The sequence below is a fragment of the Bombus vosnesenskii genome, unplaced genomic scaffold (assembly GCF_011952255.1).
Source record: "Bombus vosnesenskii isolate JDL3184/JDL3185 unplaced genomic scaffold, Bvos_JDL3184-5_v1.1 scf7180000013293, whole genome shotgun sequence".
In the NCBI taxonomy this organism is placed as follows: domain Eukaryota; kingdom Metazoa; phylum Arthropoda; class Insecta; order Hymenoptera; family Apidae; genus Bombus; species Bombus vosnesenskii.
Window position 1 is genome coordinate 49,934 of NW_022882944.1, and position 23,514 is coordinate 73,447.

At 43.6% G+C, this 23,514-nt stretch overlaps 1 protein-coding gene across 3 annotated transcripts in view; it reads left to right on the forward strand.

The window, feature by feature from the left end:
• The first annotated feature begins 680 nt into the window (after positions 1-680).
• LOC117232698 (nucleolar protein 4-like) overlaps positions 681-23,514 on the forward strand; it is a 96,466-nt gene continuing 73,632 nt past the window's right edge. For 2 of the 3 annotated variants that reach the window (XM_033492244.1, XM_033492245.1), the window contains exon 1: positions 682-1,997. In XM_033492244.1, the coding sequence (XP_033348135.1) occupies positions 1,953-1,997 (45 nt within the window). In that variant the 5' untranslated portion in view covers positions 682-1,952. Of the gene's footprint in view, positions 1,998-23,514 lie in introns of all 3 variants that reach the window. The other variant, XM_033492246.1, reaches the window with a different exon arrangement.

Genomic DNA, 23,514 nt, shown 5'->3' on the forward strand with positions numbered 1-23,514 from the left:
TGTGCGGCCCCTTGCGCCCCTTTCGATCCCTCCTTTCCCTCGGAGAGTTACCCGTCCACCGGCCCCTTCGGTGTTCTGATGGTGACAGACCCTACCTTACCGCCTCCGCTGCCGCCGCCGCCACCGCCGCCGCCGTGGGCCGGGGAGGGTCGAGGCGAACTGGCGAGGGCGCTGGAACGGTGGAAAGGAAGAACCGAGACGGACAGTTGGCTGAATAGAGAGAACGCGACGGACAGATAGAAGGAGAAAGAGACAGGAGAGGTATAGGGGAGCGAACGAGCGGAAGAGAGACGGAGGCAGAGACCAGAAAGGAATACCAGGGGTGAAGGAGAGAGGGTTGACGCGTTCGAGGAGGACCGCTCTGGGGAGTGAGAGCGGTACGGGTCATAGCAGGGCGCGGCATTAGGGAGTGACAGAGACGGAACGAGGGAATGGGAATAGGGGCCGGGGTATGGCGGGGAGGGGGTGTGACAGAGAGCGAGAAAGGGAGAGAGAGTACCGGCGCGCGAAGGAGAAAGAGAAGGGAAGAGAGAGTGGGTTATGGGTGAAACGTGGAGTGAGGTTGGCGTGGTTGGGGTGAGGAGACGTGGGGGAGTCGAGAGGAACAGGGGAGCGGCGCGGAGGCGGTGAGGAGAGTAGTGGAAAGGGTGAGGTAGACGAAGAGAGGGGGTCGCCGCCGCGTCGCCAGTCGCCAGTTTGCCGTGAGCGCTCGTGATGTGAGGACGTTCTATGATTTCGTTCAGGAGCGTGGCGCTCTCTTAGCACTGGCACTAGCAACGGGGAAGAACGCGTTTGTTTTCACGCAACTCGCGTTCCCTCTTCGCGTGTAACAGACAGACGTCGGTCGAGTCCAGTGGAATCGACGATTTTACCAGCAAGAGACGACCGTAGATCGTTGTGCGCCACGGTGCCCGGCCGATATTCGACAGTCAAAAAACCCGCGGCGTGCGCGACCACGCGACGCGTACACGAGGAATACGAGCGTCCCTCGTGCAACAAGGAGCGCCACATTTTCCTTCTTATTTACCTTTGTGTGTCGAGGCCTGTATGTCCTTGTAGTTCGCGGGCATTCTGTTCGTCAGTGTGTAACGTTTCTCGAGACTGCAAGCTACTGATTACCGTGCTCACTCACCAAAGACGATCTCTCTTGGAACGTTTACGCGGCGTAGCCAGATACTACGTCTGTGCGTGTCAGTGTCTGCGTGATGCGCGAACATTTCCATCGACCAGCTGATCGCGATTCTGGCAGTGTTGCATCGGCTCAATGGACTTTATAGAGGCAGCTCGTCCGTGGAGTATCGCGTACGTGAGCGAAAGGTTAGATCGTCTGTGGACGAGGGAACAGTTTTCGCGCGGGTACACAGCCCTTTTTTTGCTCGCGCCCGTCAACGTCAACACCTGCGGTAACCGCGGGAATTTTATCGCGGCGGTTCGCGGCGTCGCTGCTGCGTGGTGTTGTGCGCCAGCTTAAAGTTCGCGGACCGAGCGCGGGAGAAGGACAGCGCGCGTTCTATGTACGTGTCTAACTAGAAGGTGACAGAGTACGAGTGTTGGACAGAGACAGAACTAAACTAAGAACTCTGAGAAAGTTGAAGCGATACGTGCCACCGTGACATACACGAAACATCTCGTCTTTACTCCTTTTTTCAATACCACCTATCTATACGTACGTGTATACGATTCGTGTTATTGTTTCGTGATTGAATCAAGTACAAGGACAGGTCGGAAGATCGAGCAAAGGAAGTACGATAAATAAAGAACATCGGCCGATCTTTTGTATCGCGAGATCGTCCGTGCTTTGGTTGTTTGGAGCGCAGTTTGTCAGTGAGGGTAAAGCCGATAGCACGAGCGAGACAAAGAGCACTCGAGGAATAGCGACGCGGCAAGAAAGAGACAGAGATACGGTTGTCGCTCCACGAGGAAGAAGAAAGACACGCGCGCTGGAATTGAATATGTCCGCCAAGCGAAAGGCCACTGCCATCATGCAGCATCACAAGGTGAGTCGATCGAGATTGCCACCGTATCACCACGTGATCGGACTTTTTTCGCGACAGGACTCCGTAAAGCGAGTCGTCGATGCGTCGATCTAGTAAAAACTCGTTCGAGTCAAAGTTTAACTCATGGGCTATAACAGCTCGAGGTTCAAGGTTGTCATTTTCTTTGCTACGAGTCGTACGTACCGTGTCGTCGTGTGTAACTGTGTTGCGCGAACACGACGTTTGTCGTTGTTGAATCGCGATACGATAATATCGTAAAGTCGTAAAGAGTATGAACGGAGGGGATGTTTGTCGCGTAAGCGGAGCAAGGATGGGAAGGAGGCGGGGGGAGGGATGGGGGGGCATCTGACGGTACTGGGTGTTCGGAAAATTGGAGTTTTCTGCCGCCAGGTTGCGTTCCTTCCTCGTGCAACTCATTATTCCGTTGCAGTCTAATTTTTTCCCTCCATGTTTTTTGGAGTTGCGAACGAGGCAGTCGGTGCGAGAGTGGGCGGATGAGAGGGTAAGGGGGGGGGGAAGATGTACCGCGCGCGAAAGTTTTAATTGAAAGAGTTACACGAATTTCGTCGGAGGGGACGCAAGCGCGGAAAAGTTGCGAGGCTAACACTTAACGCGTATTGACTCATTAACCGTTGCTTGCGTCGTTATTCCCAATTTTTGTTTTTCGAACTACTGGAACCCGTACGCGGACGCGTACGAGTACCGGCTTCAACATTTTCCTGTTTTTTTCGATGTACATTGGTACTTTTGTATCGACCTGGAATTTAGTGGCAATCTGAATTTCATTTTTAATCTCGTTGCATATTGTAACGGATACTATGTACGTGTTTTCGTTTGTTTTTCTTCATTCATATTGAAATAAGGTTACGGCTATCGTAAAGAGAAAAGTGCGAATACATCGAAACTTTTTATCGAGAATAGCGCATGATTAGACGACGCTCCCGTGCCGTTTTTTCATTCTTATATCATCGGGAAAAGATTAGAAATAATTTATACGAACTGTTCGAAGACATTAATCTTTTTTCGAATAATCTATTAATATGTCTAATAAAATATGAAAATTCACGAATCTCGTGTGAATAAATTGTCGTTGTTTTATTTTATTTCCTTTAGAAAAGGTGGAATCAAATTTTGGAGTCGCATAAAAGCTCCTATTCGTTATAACTTATATGTACATATTATTAATAATTTCGCATGAATCGAGTAATAAATTAACGCAATTTAAATAACTTTGTGTAATTAACCATTTGTACTCTGATTGCATTTTACATTTCACTTGGTATAACCAAGTTTAACTCATACAGCTGTACAGCGATACAATGAACAACTACGCAGGAGAGCTTTGACAACTTTTAATACAGCGTGAAATATTTTACTAACAATTCTTCGCACTTTCCAATAGTCGTTGTACATTTTTAACGATCGTCTTCTTTTACTTTAGCACTTTAATGTTCGGAGAGTACGCCATTTTCTTATAAAACGAATACGTTAAAATTAGATTTTGTTGTCGCGGTACTTCGATAATTCGTAGATTGGGAAAACATCGCAGAATTCCCGGATGTTCACTCGACGACACGCAAATCGCAGAAATAAACGATACTCAATGACGAACTTGTCGGATCGGACTTATCGCCGAGCTTTTTCTTCTCCTTGGTTAGATTAGACCTGTGTATCTTGCACGAAAGATAATCCGTGGATCGCGTTTCTAGGGAGCTCGGTGAAGCACGTGCTCGATTCAAGAATCTCCGTGACTAGGCGCATCGACGCGACGTGGAATTATGTACCTACTCCGTTTCCTTCACTCGCGCGTTATTTAAATTTTAATATACGCTACGTCGTTTTATTCCTTGTAAGCGATCATTTTTAGCTTCTTCCTTGATGTAGAATAATTTAAATAAATACACGGTAATTTCCTACTTAATGAATTTAGAAAATGGAACTTAACCCCTTGGGAAGTAATATATTTATTATAATACATTTAACGCAATAACATAGTAGGACAGGCATACGCATGTACATTTTCTTCTAAATAAGACGGTTTGTAGTATTTCTCACGCGTTCTCTACGGCGAACATTATAATTTGTGTTGCTTCAAAACGATAGGATCTTGTTGGTTATTTTATAGCATATACGTATTATGTACAGAAAATCGAGAAAATAGAACTCGAGAATATTTTGAACAATGTATTCGTTTATTAGCACACAAACGTGTTAAGAAACTAGGAGCCTTTAATGATTCAGTTATTTGCGAATAATATCTTCCTCTTTATATTCTTGATCCAATTAAGAGGTAACGATTCTAAGATGTTAAGTATATATTCCGTTCTTGTTATTCATCCAGAAATGTTGTCAAACGGTCTCGTTATCTATAAAAGGAAACGTAACGTAGTCACGAAACGAATCGAATTCAGTTTTAATTCATTGTTTGTACTTCGAACTCATTACCATTCATATTTCCTGTAATTTCATTAATATTTGAGGTGTTTTAAGTTACGGAGGCGTTAAAGGGGTGTCGATCGTAACCGAGCGTTATTTTATTATTATATTTGCATATTTTCGATTCGTTCCCTGGATATCTATTCTAATTATTCGTGCCCGGGGTAATTGACGCGGAAATGTAATTTTGAGGGTGGCGTGCAGATAGGGTGACCGAAACATCGTTAAAATCCGCGATTAATTGCATATGTTGCGGCGATGGGGTTCAGGGGAATGTTTTGGGAGAAACGAAAGAAACGAGAAAATATCGAACCCCTCAAAAAAATATTGTTCTAGGGCGAAAAATGTTTTTTCCGATACTTTCTTGCTTTTGCTATTTTACAGTCTGCAATCTATTCTCACCCTCGACTGCAGTTCTTTGTTCCATCGATCATTTCGCTACCACGAATTTCTTTTCCAAAACGTGATCCTTTCGCTGGGCTAAAGATTGCTCTATATTTCGTTTCTTTCACCTTTAGTCCCTGCTCGATCGTTTATCTCTTTAAAGCACTTTGTAAATTTTGTATTAATCATTTCCATAATACGCGGAGCCATAATTGCGTTTATTCAAGATCCATTTCTTCCGCGATTAAGGGATGATACTTCGAACATTTTTAAAATTATCGATTCGAAAGAGTCAGTTCCTTTTATCCGTACTGTTCAACCGTGAATGAAATAAAATTCGTGGAAAACGATCGCGAGCCAGGCCTGTGGATATATTCAACCCTGTGAACTCCATTAGCCGATCGATCGTCCGGTTGCATAAATTAATCCTGGCTATGCCGACCGTATTTAGCTCCAAAAACCATATACCATCCTGTTAGCCTACGCAACGGTGTAACAATGATCGATTCGAAAAATGTACTCGTTTTGCCTTTGAATCTTTCGCGCGGCTGCAGTGCCCTTTTGTCCACGTTGAAACGCTGAATTTCCAACAATTCGCCAGTCAGGAAATTTTACTGGATAATTCAGAACAAAATCGAACACCAGCGTTTGTCAATCGGAACAAATGTTTTGGTTTTGCGTTACAATTAGAATTAACAGCGTCGCTGGTTTATTCGGTGCCCGGGTCTATTTTTACGTTCTTTTTAACACGGATAAGAGATTATAGAGAGGTCCGACGCACTTCGTATTTAGTTGAATTTCAGAGTACGATTTATCGAAAACGTCTGGACGGGAAGTGGCGTTTCGTTCGAAAGTAAAATTACCGGAATAATTATCCTAACTTTATTCGTGTTTTATCGTGGATGAAATACAGAATAAACGAGTTATTTGTATTCTTAAGAATCGAGTAATTTATTTTATTTACACAAGTGAAGCAACTTTGAAACTGTTTTATGATTTATTTTGATAAAACGGTGCATTCGGTATTCAGAAATTGGAGAAAAAATAAATTCCAGCTATTGGTTGGTCGATCAATTATGAACAGTCGGTGTGTGAAGCGTCGAGATTATCTGCTTCACGTTCGAAATACAAATTTTATACGATATTGGCTGGTATTCACTGCATTCTTAGGTATTTTTTAACAAAGAGATCGTATATGATAGATTTGATATTTTTAATATTTAATTAAATTTAAGCGCTTTTAACGTGGTGTTAAGTGCGTGGTTTAAGCGCGATGGTTAACGCTTAAAAACTTTGTTCGACAGATCTGTTACATACTTGTTTTTATAAACTTTTTTTTTTTTTTTTTGATAAAATTCTATGAGTTTTGTATCCTCGAATTAAAAACGTAAAATGTCTAGAACTTTTATTTCACCGAACACGTAACTCGCCGCTACACGTATCTCTTGCAGCTTCTGTAGAAACTTACAAACAGGATATATCTACAGTTGTAAAAAGTTTGGTAAATCTATTTCCGCCTTCACGGAGACATAGCGGTTTCGATGTAAAGAAAACACGATGTATCGTTCCAAGTGAAAAACAATTACAGAATTTTTTACTTCGCGCGATACTCCAATTACGTTCATTCGCAGACGAAAGCAAAGTTCCCAATAATATCTCTTACCATTTGAAAATCCCGTACTTTGTCCGTTCAAACGTACAGGGATGCGATCGAACAACCCACAAAATGCTACAGTTACGTATTCCCAATACCGTGCAGTTTCATTTTCAAGGAAACTACGAACAAAGCGATCCGCTATCGGCTCTCTAATTCTTGCAATCTCGTCCATCGCGGCGATGCGTCCATTCCGACCGAAAGCAAAACAACGAACAGGACGAAGGGTAGAAAAAGGAAAAGAAAAATGGCAAAAGGAAGGACAAATGGTCCCGGTTGAAGAACGATCGCGGCTCACGCCGGTCGAACGCGATGCAACACATGATAAACGGGCGGAGAAGGCGCGTGAGTACAGCGGCGAGCGCGCGCACGACGAAGAGAGCAACAGTAAATACCGGTGGCCGGTTTGCTTGCCGGCGCGCTAGTTAGATCGATCCGATCAGAATCGAACCGCGAAAGTCAAGTTGGAGTTGAGGCAGGTTCGGGACGTCTGTGTCCTTCTCTCTCCCCTCTATGCATAGCCGCTCCTTCTCTTTCTCTTTTCCTCCGCTAGCACTCGCTCCTCGAGTTCCCCTCTTCTTGAACTAACGAGGCTGTCTCGCTTTGCCGCCTCTCTTTTCTTCTCTTTCTCGCTGTCGTTCACTGAATCGCTCGTCCTATTCGCGCCTGCGCTTCTTCGCTCTCTCTCCCTCACGGTCCAACAGGTTATATTTTTCCAGCTCTCTCCCTCGACCCGTCTTCCTTCGCCCGTCTTTTTCTGCCCCTTTCCTCCACCTCCTCCTACTCTCCTACTCTCGTGTACTCTTGTTTCTCTCTTTCGGCCGCGTACTCGCTGTGGCCAATCAATCTTCCCTCTCGACTCCCTTTCGTTCGTTGTCGCCTCCACGACGACCCGACCGAGCTTTCTTCCCGCTACGTTCGAAAGTTTTTCACGCTTGCGCCCGCCGGATACGCAACTCACCCCACCGCGTTCGTTCGACCACCCTTTCAGCTACGTCGATCGCGCTCAGAACCAGGTAATTAGGAAGCTACGCGGAGCATCGCGCTATTTCTCATCGTCACGATTCCACATCCAACGATTCGTCGCGTAGCGTCGAATAACTCTGACTTTTTCCATTTCGCGGTATTCCGCGCTTGGAAGGATCGAACTTTCGGCAGAAGGTTGTTATTTCTGAATGGAATTCGGCAACGGTTGTCGAATCATCGCCGATTTAGAAGAATTATCGTTATTGAAACTTCACGATCGTACGCAAACGATATCACGCTCGTCTCGAACAGAATTAAGATATTTGTTGCACAAGAAACGAATCGTTGGACGTAACTGCAGAAACAGCTTAAACAGCTTAAACAGCTTAAACAGCTTCTGTATATTTTATACATTTACATGTGTTTATATAATAAAAACAGCGATGTCGTTTTCTACACAACAACAGATTAGATTAGATAGGCTCGTTGCAGGCGATTTCGATCTTAATAATACAATACCAGCTTTTCCGGCATTTTTTCATCGTGTATCGCGCTTCTTGCGTTCCGGACGCAAACTCATTACGTCCGATTCACGTTGTCCGTTTCCACTGACGTCAGACGATTGTTCTCTAACAAAATACACCGGTATCGAACGATTTTTGCGAAATCGAATGATCCCAGGTAAATGACGTATGGCTCGAACTTCACTGCGAAAATATGCTATTCTACGTAGCGTTGAAATTTATTCTACTTCGTCGCGGCAATTGACAATAACGTAGAACGTGCCGATAGTATGAAAAATGCAACAAAGACGTCAAAGACCCGGAGAATTGTGTTTTTCCTTGAAACTATAACTATGTTATACCTCAATATATAGATTTTTATGAATAATTGGATCTTCCCCCTCCCCCTAAATACTCTGTTTTATACACTGTACAGAAATTCGCGTTTTGTGATAATGATTTAATTTAGAATTTGTCAAAGTATTCGTTATAATTCAACCGTGTTACGTACGTACATGATTTGCTATAATGCGCCTTTTAACATTTCGCACTGTTAATCCCACCATCTGTTCTTTTAAATAATATAGAAGCACGTGCACGTTTTTCATTTAACACGAATTGGATTAGTATGGTAGATTCGCGGCGCGTATTAACCGCACCGGTCTCGGTGTTACTTAAAAAAATTATTACCCTTTATGTTCCCGTCTGACCGTTATCCACGGATATGGAATTTTTAAAAAACCAGAGGAGGCAGCTGAAAAACCGGGCTTTCGAAAAATTATCAGGGATGAGGTATAGAAGCGAATGGGCTGCGCGCACGGCTTGTGAAAGTTTGCCGCCCAAACGTGTGCGTACGCGCGTATTAGAAAGATGCTGGCGTATCTAAATTAACGATATTTATATTCATAAAAGCGTAACATTTCCGGGGGACACACGATAGTAATCACGCGCGCTGACAGAAACGCGTCATTAGCGATTATCCTTTATTAATATTTGTTGTTACGAACGGGCAATATCTAGAATCGTAAAATGGCCTATGTGTTATGAATGGAAGACAGCGTCAGCGTCCACGGAATAACAGAGATTGCCTAGACCCTAGAGATTACGAAATAGTATTTGCAGACACGCGTATTTCCAGCGTAAATTCGTGCGTGATTGCAGCACGGCGACTATTTTCCTACGTTTGGCATTGCCAGCCGTGTAAAGCAATTTCAGTTGCAACGTAACGCTACTCTTAAAAACATAGTTGCTAGGATTCGCGAAAAGCTCGCGGAGGGGAAAATAATATTTTCGGACGTTGGAACGTAATAATTTATTCCCTCTGATGTTAAACGAGGCTGAACCTGGTGGATCTATATTGCCCGCAATTATATCACACTCAACGTAGATAAAATAGCAGAAATGTTATTCTTACGTAAAAGAATGCGCAAAGAAATATCGTTGACGTTCGCGTATAACGAAGCGGGTATAATATCTTTCGAGTTGTTGCTCCTCTGTCTTTGAATAGAACGGCAAAGCACAAAAAATGATGGAAGCGGGTGTGCGTTCCTTTTAAATTTTCCCGATTGATCGACGGTCGGGAATTCCCCGACACGTCGACGTTGTTGCCAGCGATGCGGTGGCGCATCAAAATTTCTTATCGACGTCGTCCGCGGTTCGTCGACGATAATACGGACGTATTTGTCACGGAGATGCGAATTGAAAAATATTTAGCGCATGACCGAGCCAGCGACCATGTGAATCAGCCAGTTAAACGCGAAGGAACGGGACGCAAGATGAACGCGTAATTCGATACCGACGTATTCGTCGCGAATACATTATACGATCATCGTTTTCCCTTGTATTTCGGCCAAGTAATGTGGCAAGAGTTAAGCCGGATTAGCCGGGAATGGACGACGCGTTTAAAAGGAAACAGCAAGAAACGTTTGTAACTGGGACGCTTTTAGCGTATTATTGCCGCCTGTTCGCGATGTAATATTTACTCTGTGTCCTTGCTGCTCGCCTACTTGGACGATGGATGCTATTTATTTGCGTCGTTATTCTTTGGTTAAAAAAAGACAAAAGAGACAGGAGACGATGTGTTCCTGCCATGTGATATAATCTATGCGATGTGAGAGTGAAAAATATGGAGTTAAATTTTTTTATACGTGGGTGATGTAGCATGCAGGCGTTAAAGGTTGCTCGGAATTCTATCGATTTACCGTGATAAGCGTCCGATTCTCTTTACAACAGCGTTTCTCGATCTTTCTCTAAACGCACGATCCTTTTTTGTAATAGTCGAGCGCAGTTAGCGGTGAACGTGACGGCTTCTTGATATTTTCGAATATTCGCCGCGATATCGGTTAAGGGTTGATACACGCGCACGATCCTACGTACGCTTTTGATCAGCAAACGGCAATTTTCCTACAGGCTTGTACACGTATGAGTACGCCATTCGGAGCCAAGAGTTAATAAAGAATTACTTGAAGTATTTAAAAAGGGGTAGAGCTTATAGAAAAGGTGGACGAGTGGAAAAGTATATGTAAAATTATATTTGAAAGGCCGCCTTCACGAGTGTCTCTTTAAAGAAAGGTAAACACTCGAGGGTAATCTTGAAGTTGTCTTCCTGAAAGAAAGCGACTCGAGGTTTTATTAAAATTGGATGTAAAGCAGCATTTTTAGTCGCATTCGGTTTATTTTTGTACTAGTGGAAACGTAAGTAGCAGAATTTAGTTACATGGTCGCGAAATTTGCGTAAATTTACAAAACAAATTTACCCGATCACACATAAAGTATGTATGTGCAAAATTGATGTTTAAGTAAGTTTAAAGTTCGCCAAGTTAATTTGAATATAAAATTTACTTAATTACATGGAACACAGAGTGTGAAACTTACTCGATTACACGAAGTGCGAAATTTACTTAATTAGGCACGATCTAAAGTTTAATATAATCCAAAATGTGCTTTGTCGCATCAACGTTGACGCGCCGTACAAGGTGTGACACCTACGAAAGGAATTATTCGTTCGTTTCGTTCTTTATTTAGCAACTTTAAATATTATAATGTTGCGCAAAAAATTGATCTTTCGCGTTGTCTTTGTAAGATCAACGTACATACGTGCGTGTATGTATGAAAACAATCGTTGACTTGTTTTATTCTGGCGCATCGAAGGCGAAGTATTCGAAATTCAGTTCTCTCAGACAGTCGCTGGCAATATAAATTCTTGAAATCCTGCAGACAGAACTCTTAAAGGCTGCTTTGCAACGCTTCCCGTGCAGAATCCTGGGGCGCTAATGAGGCGTGCGATTCTCTCTTTAAAGGATTAAATTACTGAACGTGGAAAGTCGCGGCAAAAGGCTGAAGGTTTGGCATAAGAGGTTTCGTTCTTTAACAACGATCTCAAGGGCTTAATGGAGCTTGTAAATGACGGAAAATCGATTTGCGAGCAAAACGTTATTTTTCAATATGTCCGCTTTTTCTGTTCTTCTTTCTTTTCCTTTTGCCCCCAGCTCTCGTGCTTTCTATCGAAACACACATTTAGCATTTTGTTTTTAATTTTAGTATTAAGATCGATAAGGTTGGTGGCATAAATAAGGAAAAGCAGTGGATAGAAAGACCTCAATTATCAACTTGTTTTATTTTAAAACGAAAGAACAAATTTTTCAATAAATATTTATATGAAATGAAATTGCACCATTATCGGAAAATCGAACGTAGTTCATCTAGGAAGTGGTCTACATTTTTATTCCGATTTCGTGAAACATATTTCGTTGTGGAAATAACGCCCTTAATCGTGCCGTTGATACATCGCCGCTTCAGTTAGTCGGGGAAGGTACTTCTACCATCGACTTCGAAGTCTCCAGTTTATCATTCACACGATCGTTCCCATTCGTTCAGCCAATTAACTCACCTACACACGTGCCAGCCTAACACGCAACTGTTGACGGGTGTTCTCCGCCTTGCGAGAATTTTCGAGTAGCCTGATATATCGAGTTCGAGCAATCGATCGTATTAATTCTTTTAACTTTCACTCGCTTTCCAAAAAGTTCGAATTCGACAGAATTTCACACCGAATTTGAACGACTAGGTTAATAAATATAATAAAGCGAAAAATATTTTGACGCGTTGCATTTTCCGATTGGACAGTCTTCGCAGGGTGAGTTCATCAGCGACGAAAGGGGGCGTTAGCGGGGAGTTGTTCGTCCCACGACAGCCTTGCAAAAGAGGAGAAGGAAAGAGTTTGAGAGCGAGGGGTGTCTCGCACCCCTCGTATTCCCAGCGAGGTAAGGGCCAGTATGGATTTCCCATAAGATCAGGTATGCTGGTGCCTGGAACCGACAATAAGGGTGTGTCAGTGTGCTCGTTCGCTATACGCGGTGAAAGGGAACAGGCGCGAAGGGGTGAAACGGGAAGAACCGAGGCATCCCTTCTCTTGGCCCGTTTCGAGCGACCCCTGCGCTCTTTTCTAGCCCCCGTTTCATCATGTCGCGTGGTACGTTCCAAATATATACACATATATTCGCTCGCATATTTGCTATCTTTCCTTATATTTCGTGGACCAAGGGTTTGAGATAATCGTTTGACAAACGCTGATAACAGAAAGGGGAAGATATTTTCTTGTTTCGTAGAGCGGTACTTTCAACTGATTGCTTAACTCGCGTAGCAAGGGGAAGAGGATAAACCCCGTGCAATAATATTACGGATACTTTTACGGTATCGTGTAAGTATGCCGAAAAGATTTGCGAACAATATTTGATTCTTATCGCGTCGTCTGGGAAAATTGAATTTTAGTAAATGTGGAGAAAAAAAAGCGGCCTCGTCGCACCTACTTTACGTAAATAATAAATTGGAAAACGCGTTCCTTTGACCAATAAAAATTTTCCCTTTGGTATTCACGGAGGGCCATCGATGGCGCACGCGGCACAAAACGTGTTAACCGATTTCCCAAAAGCAACGATGCAATCGATGGATGCTTTTGTTCCTATCCATGACGCGAGCACCCGAAGTGGAGTACATAGAGAGAGGAGGCTATTTCCACCCCTCCGATAGCAAGCGCTACCCCAAAAGCGAGAGCAGCCGATGTTCCAAAAGTATACTCTCCGGTAATGCACTCGGGGTGGAACCACGCCCTCTCATCCTTCTTTCGTGAGCGAACCACGAGCCACGTTGTTCACGTTCCAAGATCGCCTCTAGCCCTGGCTCCTTGGCAGAGTTGCTTTGCGGTTACCTTTATAGTCTGTCGGAGCCGCGGTAAAGATTCTGGGTTTACGTACCGTGAATTCCGCGCGTGAAGTATTAATAGGCGGACCGATCTTGGGGGCCGTCGTTGGGCTGTGGCTTTTCTAAAATCTCTTCTCGACTCGTTTTACCGTCGTACTTGCCTCTTAGGGATTAAATTTCCAATAGAATTTTCGAGAAAGGAGGAAATCTTTTTAGAAAAATCGATGCCGATTCCTTTAATAACCGTTTCTTTTTTCAACGAAACCTGCCTTTCATATAAATACAAAGTGAACTAGCAGGTAATATGCAGTTTGCTACAAGTGCGTGCACAACGTGTAAACGATGCTTATTTGCACGCGTTGACGTTTAGTCTTATTAGAGTCGTACGTTATAGTTGCACTCTTGAAAGACGAATTTATCATATTCGTACTAGAAGTCGCAAGTTCGTTTTTACTTCTAAATTGAACGCCTCTATAAATAATACTGTCATATATATTCATGTACAAATGATTCTATATTAAGGCTATTTCTCTCGCATTCTTCATTTCGTGAGCAATATCTCAACGGATTTTGATGAAAGCTGCGATGCATAAAGTAGACCCATCATCCTGCTTCTCGATAAAGCTACGTCCAGCGATTCACCTCCGAACGAATCCTTGGTGGGCCGGTAATATCAGCGGTCCGGCTCACGGCTCGAGGAAATGGAATTTCCTACGGAGGCAACGGTGGTGGTGGTCGTGCTCATCGTCGTTGGCCAGCCTGATGACGAGCTTATCGGCACCGTTCGTCAACCGGCACACACGCACGCACACCGCTTGCCAGCGTGCATTGGTGATCGTGTACGGCCGGTAGGCGTGTGTGATAGCGAAGTGATGTTTGTTGCTAGCTGTCGGCTGATTCAGGGAGCCATCCGTGTCAAGGTACACCACATCGACGTCCACATGCAACGTCCTGTGTTCTTTTTGCACCAGTCACGTGCACACGTACCGACAGAACGATCGACTCTGTAGCTTGCATGGCGCTCGCCTCGCGGTGTACAGGGTGGATTGGAAATCGGGCTACAATTAGGGGTGGAACGGAGAATGGTGGACGTTCGAGCCTGATGGAAAATTATCGAACTAGAGTGGTTTGAAAGGAGTGGAACTGATTATTGGTACATTAATGAGATACATCGAGAAGTTGGGATTTAAAAGTCGCGAGTATCTTTGATGCGCGAACATTCACATTCGGATTTTCGTATTTTGAAAATAAACTTCTTAAGCGAAATCGAATCACGTAGGAAGAGTTAGAAAAATACAGTATTGTCCGTTATTATCTTAAATTATAGCTATTGTAGGAAGGTGTACCATTAACTCGTTACACTTCAGACGTCCGATTGAAACGTGTACATAATTACTTGGATCGAGCGCTTGTTTGCTTTTATCTGCAAGCAGATGCAAGCGTTCGAGAGTGAATATTTTATAAAGACACGTAATAAAATTGTTTTACGAGTATCGTTGCTTTGTCATCGAGTATCATTCATGATTTCTCTGCTCTCGCGTAATCCAACGCTCGTTCAGATATCGTTCTACTCGCAAAGGAAGAAAAAAATGACAAATGGCGATTAAATTCCATTAATGTTCCCTCTTTTCGAAATACAAAATGATCGTTATAAAGAGAAGAACGACAGATTCGAACAAACGATACACACTTGCTCCTCTTGGTTTTATCACAAACCATTTTTTCTTCGACTTTACCCTGTTCCCTGTTATCCCGAACTGGAGAAACGGGACGAAAATTCTGCAAAGTGGCAAGTGTTTCAAACGGCGAATGAATTACTCGCGAGATAATTTCGCTCGTAAGAAACACTGCTATACCGTCTTTTTAACCGACGATTCTATTAGCTGGAACACGCGATTCATCGATAAATTACGCGAAACGCGCCGCCGGAAGGAAATTACGAAGCGATGGAGAGCGCCGCAGGACAGGCCGGTTTTCTGTGTTGTTACGAAAACGTATCGACACTTGGAATGCAGCCGATCGATATAATCACGCGGCTGGTGACATTGTGAAATAAGGCTCGACCTGACGCGTAATTTTAGTCGCGCACTCGAGCAGATAATTAAGGCAACCGCGAGCCGATGAGTTATGTCGTTTCTGGATCGCGCGATGGCTCAACCCGACCGATTAGATCTTTCTTTTCGACTTCTGACCTGGTTCCGATACTTTTCGTGTTTCGTTCCTTCGGTTATTGAAACCGCGCGAGCAAAAGTTCGGTGCGCAGAAGTCGTGGAATTATCGCACGTACAAATTAAAGTTACCAGTAGTAAGAGTTGCGAATTTAAGAAAAATTATGCCAGTAGTTTCTCGTTTCTTTTTTTGAAGAAGAATGGAAATGGCTGAGCTTTAGTTCTACTTTCATTCTTTATTCACGTTTCGGTCGGTGTATCGTACATTTTACGCTCTTAAATTCTAAATATAGCAACTATCGGTCTACGCAACTTTTACACGCCATTATCATAACGTCGATGCCATCATCGACCTTAGTCGCGTAGATTCTAAGCAATTTCGTGGTCGAAACAGCGAAACCCGTTATAGGCTACGCCTTCGAGGAGAAATTCAAGCGATAACCGAATTACCGTCGGTTCGAAGGTCACCTACTGAGAATCTACCTGACCTGCCTCGTACATAATTCAACCATCTGCCCTCTCTCAGGCTCGTGAAATACCTGTTCGCTGACGACACTGTTTGTAATCCATGGAGAGCCGAAACTGGCTAGCGACTGCTGTTCGAACGGTTAGCTTGTTACCTGAACGCTATAAACAGCGCTTAAAAGATACGTCGTTCGAATTTATGGAACAATGCTCGTCCCACCTTTTGTAGAGGTCCCCAGGAACGTCCCGGGACTTTTACGGGCGCGTACTAGGAACACCATTATGCCAGAGGATTATTTGTGGTGTTCTCTCCGCGTAGTTGTTAACGACGTTGTCGAGGAACAACTCTAAGCGCGATCTAGAGGCTTTGTCTTTAGTTTCGGGGATAAATGATAGAGAGGTAACGTTGTTCGTTGACCGACTGAAATATTTAGAGTTTTAGATCGATATTTTGTAAATTTATGAACTTAGAGAATTGTGGATTTTAAGAATGAAATATCCTTTACGGACTATACGGTCTTACGGATATAAATCTTTACAGCGTTAACGATCGAAGTTATAGAATTTTATTGTACCAAATAAGTATTGCTATACGCAATACCTTTATTGGTCTGAGGATGTGCTACAAAATATAATCCGCCTGTACGGATGTAAAACTCAACGATCTTTAAATTCATTAGTTTCAAACACGCGAAAAACTCGTCACAGGCGAACGCGAAGACAAAAGAACCGGCTGTATGCGCCGCAGTAAATTCGTTTTGACATTCGAGGGAAGGATTCCCGTTTTACTTCAATTACCGTGCAACCTGAGAGGCATCTCCGGTGATATCGTTCACCCGATCCTCTTCCTCCCTTCCACCCTGTCGTCCTTTCTCCGTAGCCATTTGTTCCTCGTCCCGTGTCGCTTGTCAGTCAAGCAGAGCGGCGCGAATCGGCCGAAGCATGAAAGTTTTACTCGCGATTACTCCTGCAGTCAATTACGGGCGAGCGGATTCGATTATCGTCGAGTAATCCCGAACCTAGGGTAAGCAACGTGTCGTTGTCTCTGTCGGGAAATGATTCCGGTCGAACAGCGTAGTAGCTAGGTACACCAACGACTTTCGACCGCTTAATCCGATTCTCCAACTTTCTTCTCTCTGTCCCTCTCCTTCCGTCGCCTCGCTAAAAATAAGATTGGACGATACACAAATGGAATTTCAGCGCGGAACGAGCGATCTTTCAAAGCTCGCGCTTACGTTCAATGTTGCAAGGGTTAATTCACAAATCGGACGTAATTGGGAAACGATGCGCCGATGATCTTCACGCTCGATGAACGAAGATACGCCGAGAAATCGTTAACAACCCGACAGGAATGTTAAACTTTGTTGTTTCGTACTTAATTCTTTGGGATCGCGGTTAGTTACGGTTATGTGAAATCGAGACGGGGAATACACAGGCTGCCTCTGCACAGCGATGCCTACCTTTGTTCGTTCCGTGGCCGAAAACCGAAAAGCTCGACGACAACGATCGTCTAAATCGAGGCCGGATACGACGCTCCGCCGGTAATTATACCGAGTCTGTGAATTTTCATTATACATGCGCATAGGTAGGCGACCGAGCCTCGAGGTTGCCCTCCCACCTTTCGTTCCACGGGACAGAGAGGATCCAGGAAATTACCGATGAAACGGCCTGTCGGACAGGCTGGGACTTAGAGGGCCATCACCTACGGAAACGTTATTTCTTCGTGTATAGAACGACAGCGGCCGATAGAAGGCCCCGTTTGTCGAGCTTTCAATTTCTTTGACGGCTCGAGCGACCGCGGTGACTACATTTCTTGGCCGAAGACGCGACGTTTCGTGGAAACGAGTCGATATTATATCGCGCTCTTTTAAGGTTCTTCTCTAAGATAGATGTTACGGCTTTGTTTTTCGATCAGGCGAATAGGTGGACGAGAACCGGCGTAGAATTTTCTTTATACTTATTCGTAGATCAATATTTCTGTAAGGCAAACTCTGGCCTGGCAGAATATATTGGAACTTAGGTTTCTATCTGTTTTACGACATACTAGTTTCGATTCACATTCTTCGAGGATTCTTCATTCTTCAAAACGCAAAAAGCTGTATGCAGTCCTCCTGAAAAGAAGAACCACGTAGCCTGGTCGAACAATTTTAAGACTGCAACAAACGTTGCCATCGCAGCGTCTGTGATTTCGTGTTTCGAGCGAAGATTCGGTTTTCCACGGTGGAATAAAAACATCGGGAAAAATTTATTGGACGCGTTCGCGATACGAGCCCTACAGCGGTTTGTAGAACGCCACCCGGTACCCAGACGCATATATGTGCATATATCGCATATATACGTGTGCACATACCTGTCCGATTTCCAACAAGAGAGGACACAAAGGGGGTCGACGATGGCGGGCTACATTGGGGGTTGCGGTGTCAATAATACATCGTGCTGTTCGTATGTAGGTGACTCTTGGTAGCGAGTACTCGAGCCGCGTTCGTGCACGAACAAAAATCGCGAATATCGTCTTTTATTCTCACGAAGGAAGACATCCTCGGAGATCGTATCTTTGAGTTTGAGTCTCGATTATGCTCGTAGAATTCGAACGATAGAAGATTTTATGGCCTGTAAGAAGATCTCGAGTAGGAAATATGTATCGAGAGCTAGAGAATTCGATGTTCTTGCAGTCCCTTTTCAAGCTGAATTCCATTCTAATTGAATTTAAATAATCTTGCAGTAATTCGTGCAGATACAAAATACATAAATTACAATACGCTATGTCGACTCGATGCGGCTCAAACACCGTCGTACGCATTTACAAAATTTTATCGGACCGCTGGAATCACTAACTTTACGCGTTTCCTCGTTCGATCAGATATCCAAAAAGCTCCTGCAAACTGTGCGATGTATCTTTATAAAGGAATAACGCCGCGGCTCGTAGTATCCGATGATTCGATGTAACGATATTTATGAAGAAATAAGAACGCAATAACGATCGCAAGATATTGTCTGTTGGCTCTGAGTACGTTACAGTTTCCCGGTCTTCTGGAGCCACAAATTTCCCAGTTTGACCGAGCATCGTGCAATTGGCGAGATCGTCCATACGCGTTCGCCATTCGACATTTACATTTTCCGACGGTTTCGCAAAATACCGTGGTTATTTACACGGCATCGACACGTTCGACGGTTGCAGGGTGCGGCGGTCGGAAGGTGGCGGCGTCAAGCGCGCAATTTCCACGGCGGAATTTCGAGCGTGGACAGCGGCGCAGCAAAATTATTATTTTATTCGCGGAACTTTACTCATTTCCTCGGTCGTAGCCATCGTTGTATCTCCCTCGTGGCTGCTCTCTGGTCGAGTTTACGGCTCTCCCGCCTCCAACCCCGGCGTGGCCGCTTCCCATACACGGTGACGCTCTCACACATACGTATTCGCACATATACGAGCACACGTGAACATTCGTATGCACGGAGAGACGTATACGTGTATGGAACGCGGAGAGAAGGTGGAAGCTCGTGCAGCCGCGCCTGCGGTACATATATTAGCACGTTCGACGCACACAACGCCGTGAAACAGCGTCGCACGCGCGCACACGCCACACTCGTACGTGATATATGTCTGGCTGTACGTGGCGGTTGAGTGGAGTTGTGGTGGACGGGTGGGTGGCCGTGTGGGCGGGCGGACGATAGTTTATTCAGCGGATTATTGACGGGTGGTGTGTTCGGGTCCTACATGCCGTACGGCACACTCAAAATAGCCCCCGGTTAACCCCTGACGCTGGCATTTGAAATATCGACCTTTTCGAATTTAGTCGGGATATGCGGTTGCTGCGATCGACCGGCCATCGAACGGGGGACGCCGCTCGATCACCGCAGAGAGATCGTCGATCTCGTTCAGGTGTCTCTTATCTTCCCTCCTCTCACGAAATTATTCTATTTCGAGGAATCCTCGTTCTTGAACGTGCCTTCGTTTCAGGGCTGCCGTGACTGTTTTCGCTGTAACATTGTTTTACGTTTTACTTTACGGCGAATCAAAGTCGCGGAAAAGTTTCTTTCGCATTCTTTTACAACGACGATCTAGCCTGCTGCAATTTCGACTTGGTCGCTTTACTTTTGTTTATTCTCTTGTTCGTTATATTTTCTCATATCTGTATCCTCGAGACAAATGACGAAAAGTGATCGCGTTGATCTAGAGGCAAGTTAAATATTGCATATTTAGGAAGTAGAGAAAATATTCATTCGTCGACTGACGTTTGTTTCCGTGAAGAGCGCGAACCACTGCAAATTCTTGTTGTACAGCGTTGTTCTTTCATCGAAGCGATACTAGATTTTAAAAGTCCCGTTAAAGTTGACACGGGCATCGCCGATCCGAAAGAACATAACGACAATGTTTCACCATGATTCGTGGATTAGTTAATTTGGATAGTTAGGTAATTAACGAGATAATGGTAGTTAATTGCGATTAATTTGAAATATAAATCACGGGCAAGTACTAACTGAAATTTGTACGATTGAACGTCGTATCGATTCTCATGAAGTGCCGTGTACGCAATCAATTTTTAATGAAATTTTCACAGATTTCTATTGCGTTCTGGGCGAAATGAATTTTGCAACGGTACGAGTAGTAACAGCGCATTGGTTATTAAACTAAAAGCGTACAGCGATGTACTCCACATATATACGAGAGGTCGAATTTTTAATTTTTAAAAATTGTTTATACCATACATGCAATATTTCGTTGCGCAGGTTTTACTCGATTGTTTTGTTTCGATACGTTTAATAATTTCTCGAGTGAAATCCTCCTTTAGAACACTAAACACCTACGCAGACACGAATATTTCATACGTTGAGCATTGAAAAACGATATTTTTTTATAATTGTACAACATATTGTTTCAAACATTGTGCCTTTACGATTCTTAATCGTTGTATATTTCTTTCGATCCGAATTAACGACGAAAAATCACGAAATCACGATGAAATAATATTTCTCAACGATAGATTCTGCTTGTTCCCAGCATCTTTCCCCACGCTAAAAGCTCAAAGTACGAAACAACCGAATTGCAACATAAATTATCTTCCTTTTGGGGACCAAATTCCATTCCTATTCTACCAGTCCGATTCGGCGCATCAACGGCCAGTTGATGCGTTTTGCGCATTAACCGCCATACACGCCGAATCAACCGTCGGTGGAAAAGAGCGAAGGAAAATTTGAAAAACAGAAAATTTCGTGTCAACGATCGCTGTTGTAATATTTAATTTTCCTCGTAGGCCGCCATATTCGCGCGAACCACAGTGTTCAGTTACAGATACCCACTGGCCTCTTCTCTTGCCCCCTCCGCGGCTCTGCTATTTTTCCTTTTTTTCCTTTCCATATACACTCTCGTTTGTTGGTGTACTCGCGTGATATCTCGCATTATCAAGGTGAGCCGACCGCGCCGCGCCGACAGAAGAAGAAAAAAAGAACGGCGTGCTTTTTTCATCCGGTGAGCTGACCACGGGTTCGCGCTGCTAAAGCCGCGTTTACACCGCGGATCGTCAGCAACGCGTTGCCATGCCGGCCGCTTCCTATCGGCACTGCCAGTGGGTGTTATTGATAATTCGATCGCGTCGAACGCTATGATGCAATTGATACAGTTCTGCGTTCTGTTCGATGAAATTGCATAAGTTGCCGGTTCGTATTGCGTAAACTGGAGGATTAAGGTTCCGTGTTCCGTTGCATCCATCCAAGTACGATATAAAAGTGTTCGATCTCTCGTAACTGCAGTTTCATCTGCTTACGAAAGCAAGTAATCGTGATCGATTAGAATTCCTTGAAATCTAGGAAATTATCGACATAAACGAGCGATTGGTATCGCTGTAATAAAACGCCATACACATGTGTGATTTAAGAACGACTCAGACGTATATCAACATGCATAGAATACGTACATGCATATGGATATACATGTTTTATTCATTTTTGTTATTTCTTTGAATTGGAACTGGCTACGCCGATAGGTTTACGACGAATGCGTTTAAAAATTAGCGAACGTAAGGAGTCAAATTCGTACACCTTGAACCTGGAACGCCGTAGGAAAGTTAAATTAAATTTCTTCGTCGTATGTGAACAGGGCTTAAGGGAATACTCGAGGAGGAGTATAGCGTGTGTGCGCGCGTTAACACACACGTAGATTTTCCACACGGTCACGTGTGGACGAGCTGATAGGGATAGCCATGCAGGTCTGCGTAATTGCCGGCGCGGTGCTACCGACCACTTCCGGTCCACGTATCCGCTCCTGCAAGCACCTTCCTTTCGCCGGAAAGTAACACGCGCTTCCGCGAGAATGTAAAACGTTATGAAGGACTCTTATAGCTCCTTGCCTGTGTAAATCCCCTTTTACTAAAACAACGACATATTTTAACCGGTTACCCCGAGGACATCGAGGAAATTTTATTTTATTACTTCTGATACGCGACATTATAAATTTTGTATAATACTCGACATTCGGTTTTCCACGTTTCGAACGTCGTTAACGCATCAATCTGCTCGCACGTTTTCCCGAGATCTTCTACAGCAGGAAACAGGAGAAAATAGTGTTCATCTACGAAATATTTACGTGGGTACTGGTATGTCTAAGTTTGGCATTCGAGTTTTCTGGCAATGCGTCTGTCATTGAATTAATCTTGAAATTGAATAATCTGCACGATTCTTAGTACACGTTCCTACCTCTTGCCATGTATATACACGTATATATATTATATATTTATACATGTATATATGATATTTGCTACACGCGCGATCTGTTTCGTGTAAAGAGGTTATCACTGGCGGCAAAATTGATTCACGTATTTATATTTTGCTGTGTTCCGCTTATCAACGATACGACTTAGATGTGCAAAACACGTGTTCCGACTATATTCGCAAAAGAATATAACCGATCACCCTAACCGTGAAATTTCCTACGTACAATATAATTGAAATACGATAGACTTACTATATTATTTATTTATGCCTTGGTGAATTTTATATTTCTCTAATTGGGAAACATCAATTGTACGGACGATTGTATGAAAGTGACTTGAGTCGTATATTTCTTGTTTCGAGATATTTCGAGTTATAGGTTCGACGCATGAACCGTATTCCGTTTAATGACGCAACGATCAACTCGGTCCAACGGTTCAATTTCTACTACTTTGCGAAAACGCTGTCAGATTATTGTAGCGTAAATAGACGCAATGCAAAATAAGTGATAAACTCGTTCTTTTTTTAGATTCTTGACTTCGGCCACTTTCATAATCACCGGCACAATTAAAGAACAGACGGTGTTTACTACGAAGCCAGGAAAAACTCGCGAAGGTGAACTTTAGTTAAACGAGAACTAGTTTTTAAGAAAAAAGTTTCCAGCGGTTCGACTGATTCAGTGTTAAAACATTATATAACAGTAAAAGAAATTTTATAGATCGCGGCTTATATAAGTTTTTAAACGGGTATATTGCTCAATCCGTGTAGTATACTATCTTCATTTTGTATTTTAATATAGAAATCCAAAGCAATAACATGTTTACAAATTTGATAATCTACCATTAAATAGATAGAAAGCTGACGTTTCACCATTGGCAAGTTTTATTCAAGTCCGTATTACTAATAAAAGTACATTTGGTATCGATCAGGATCGCAAAGTATTCTTTATTAGCCCGTATCTACGTGGATTTCGTTATACGCGCGTGTCGTAAATCCGGAAGACTTGAACGCGTGTGTAGGAAGCCTCTAAACAGCAA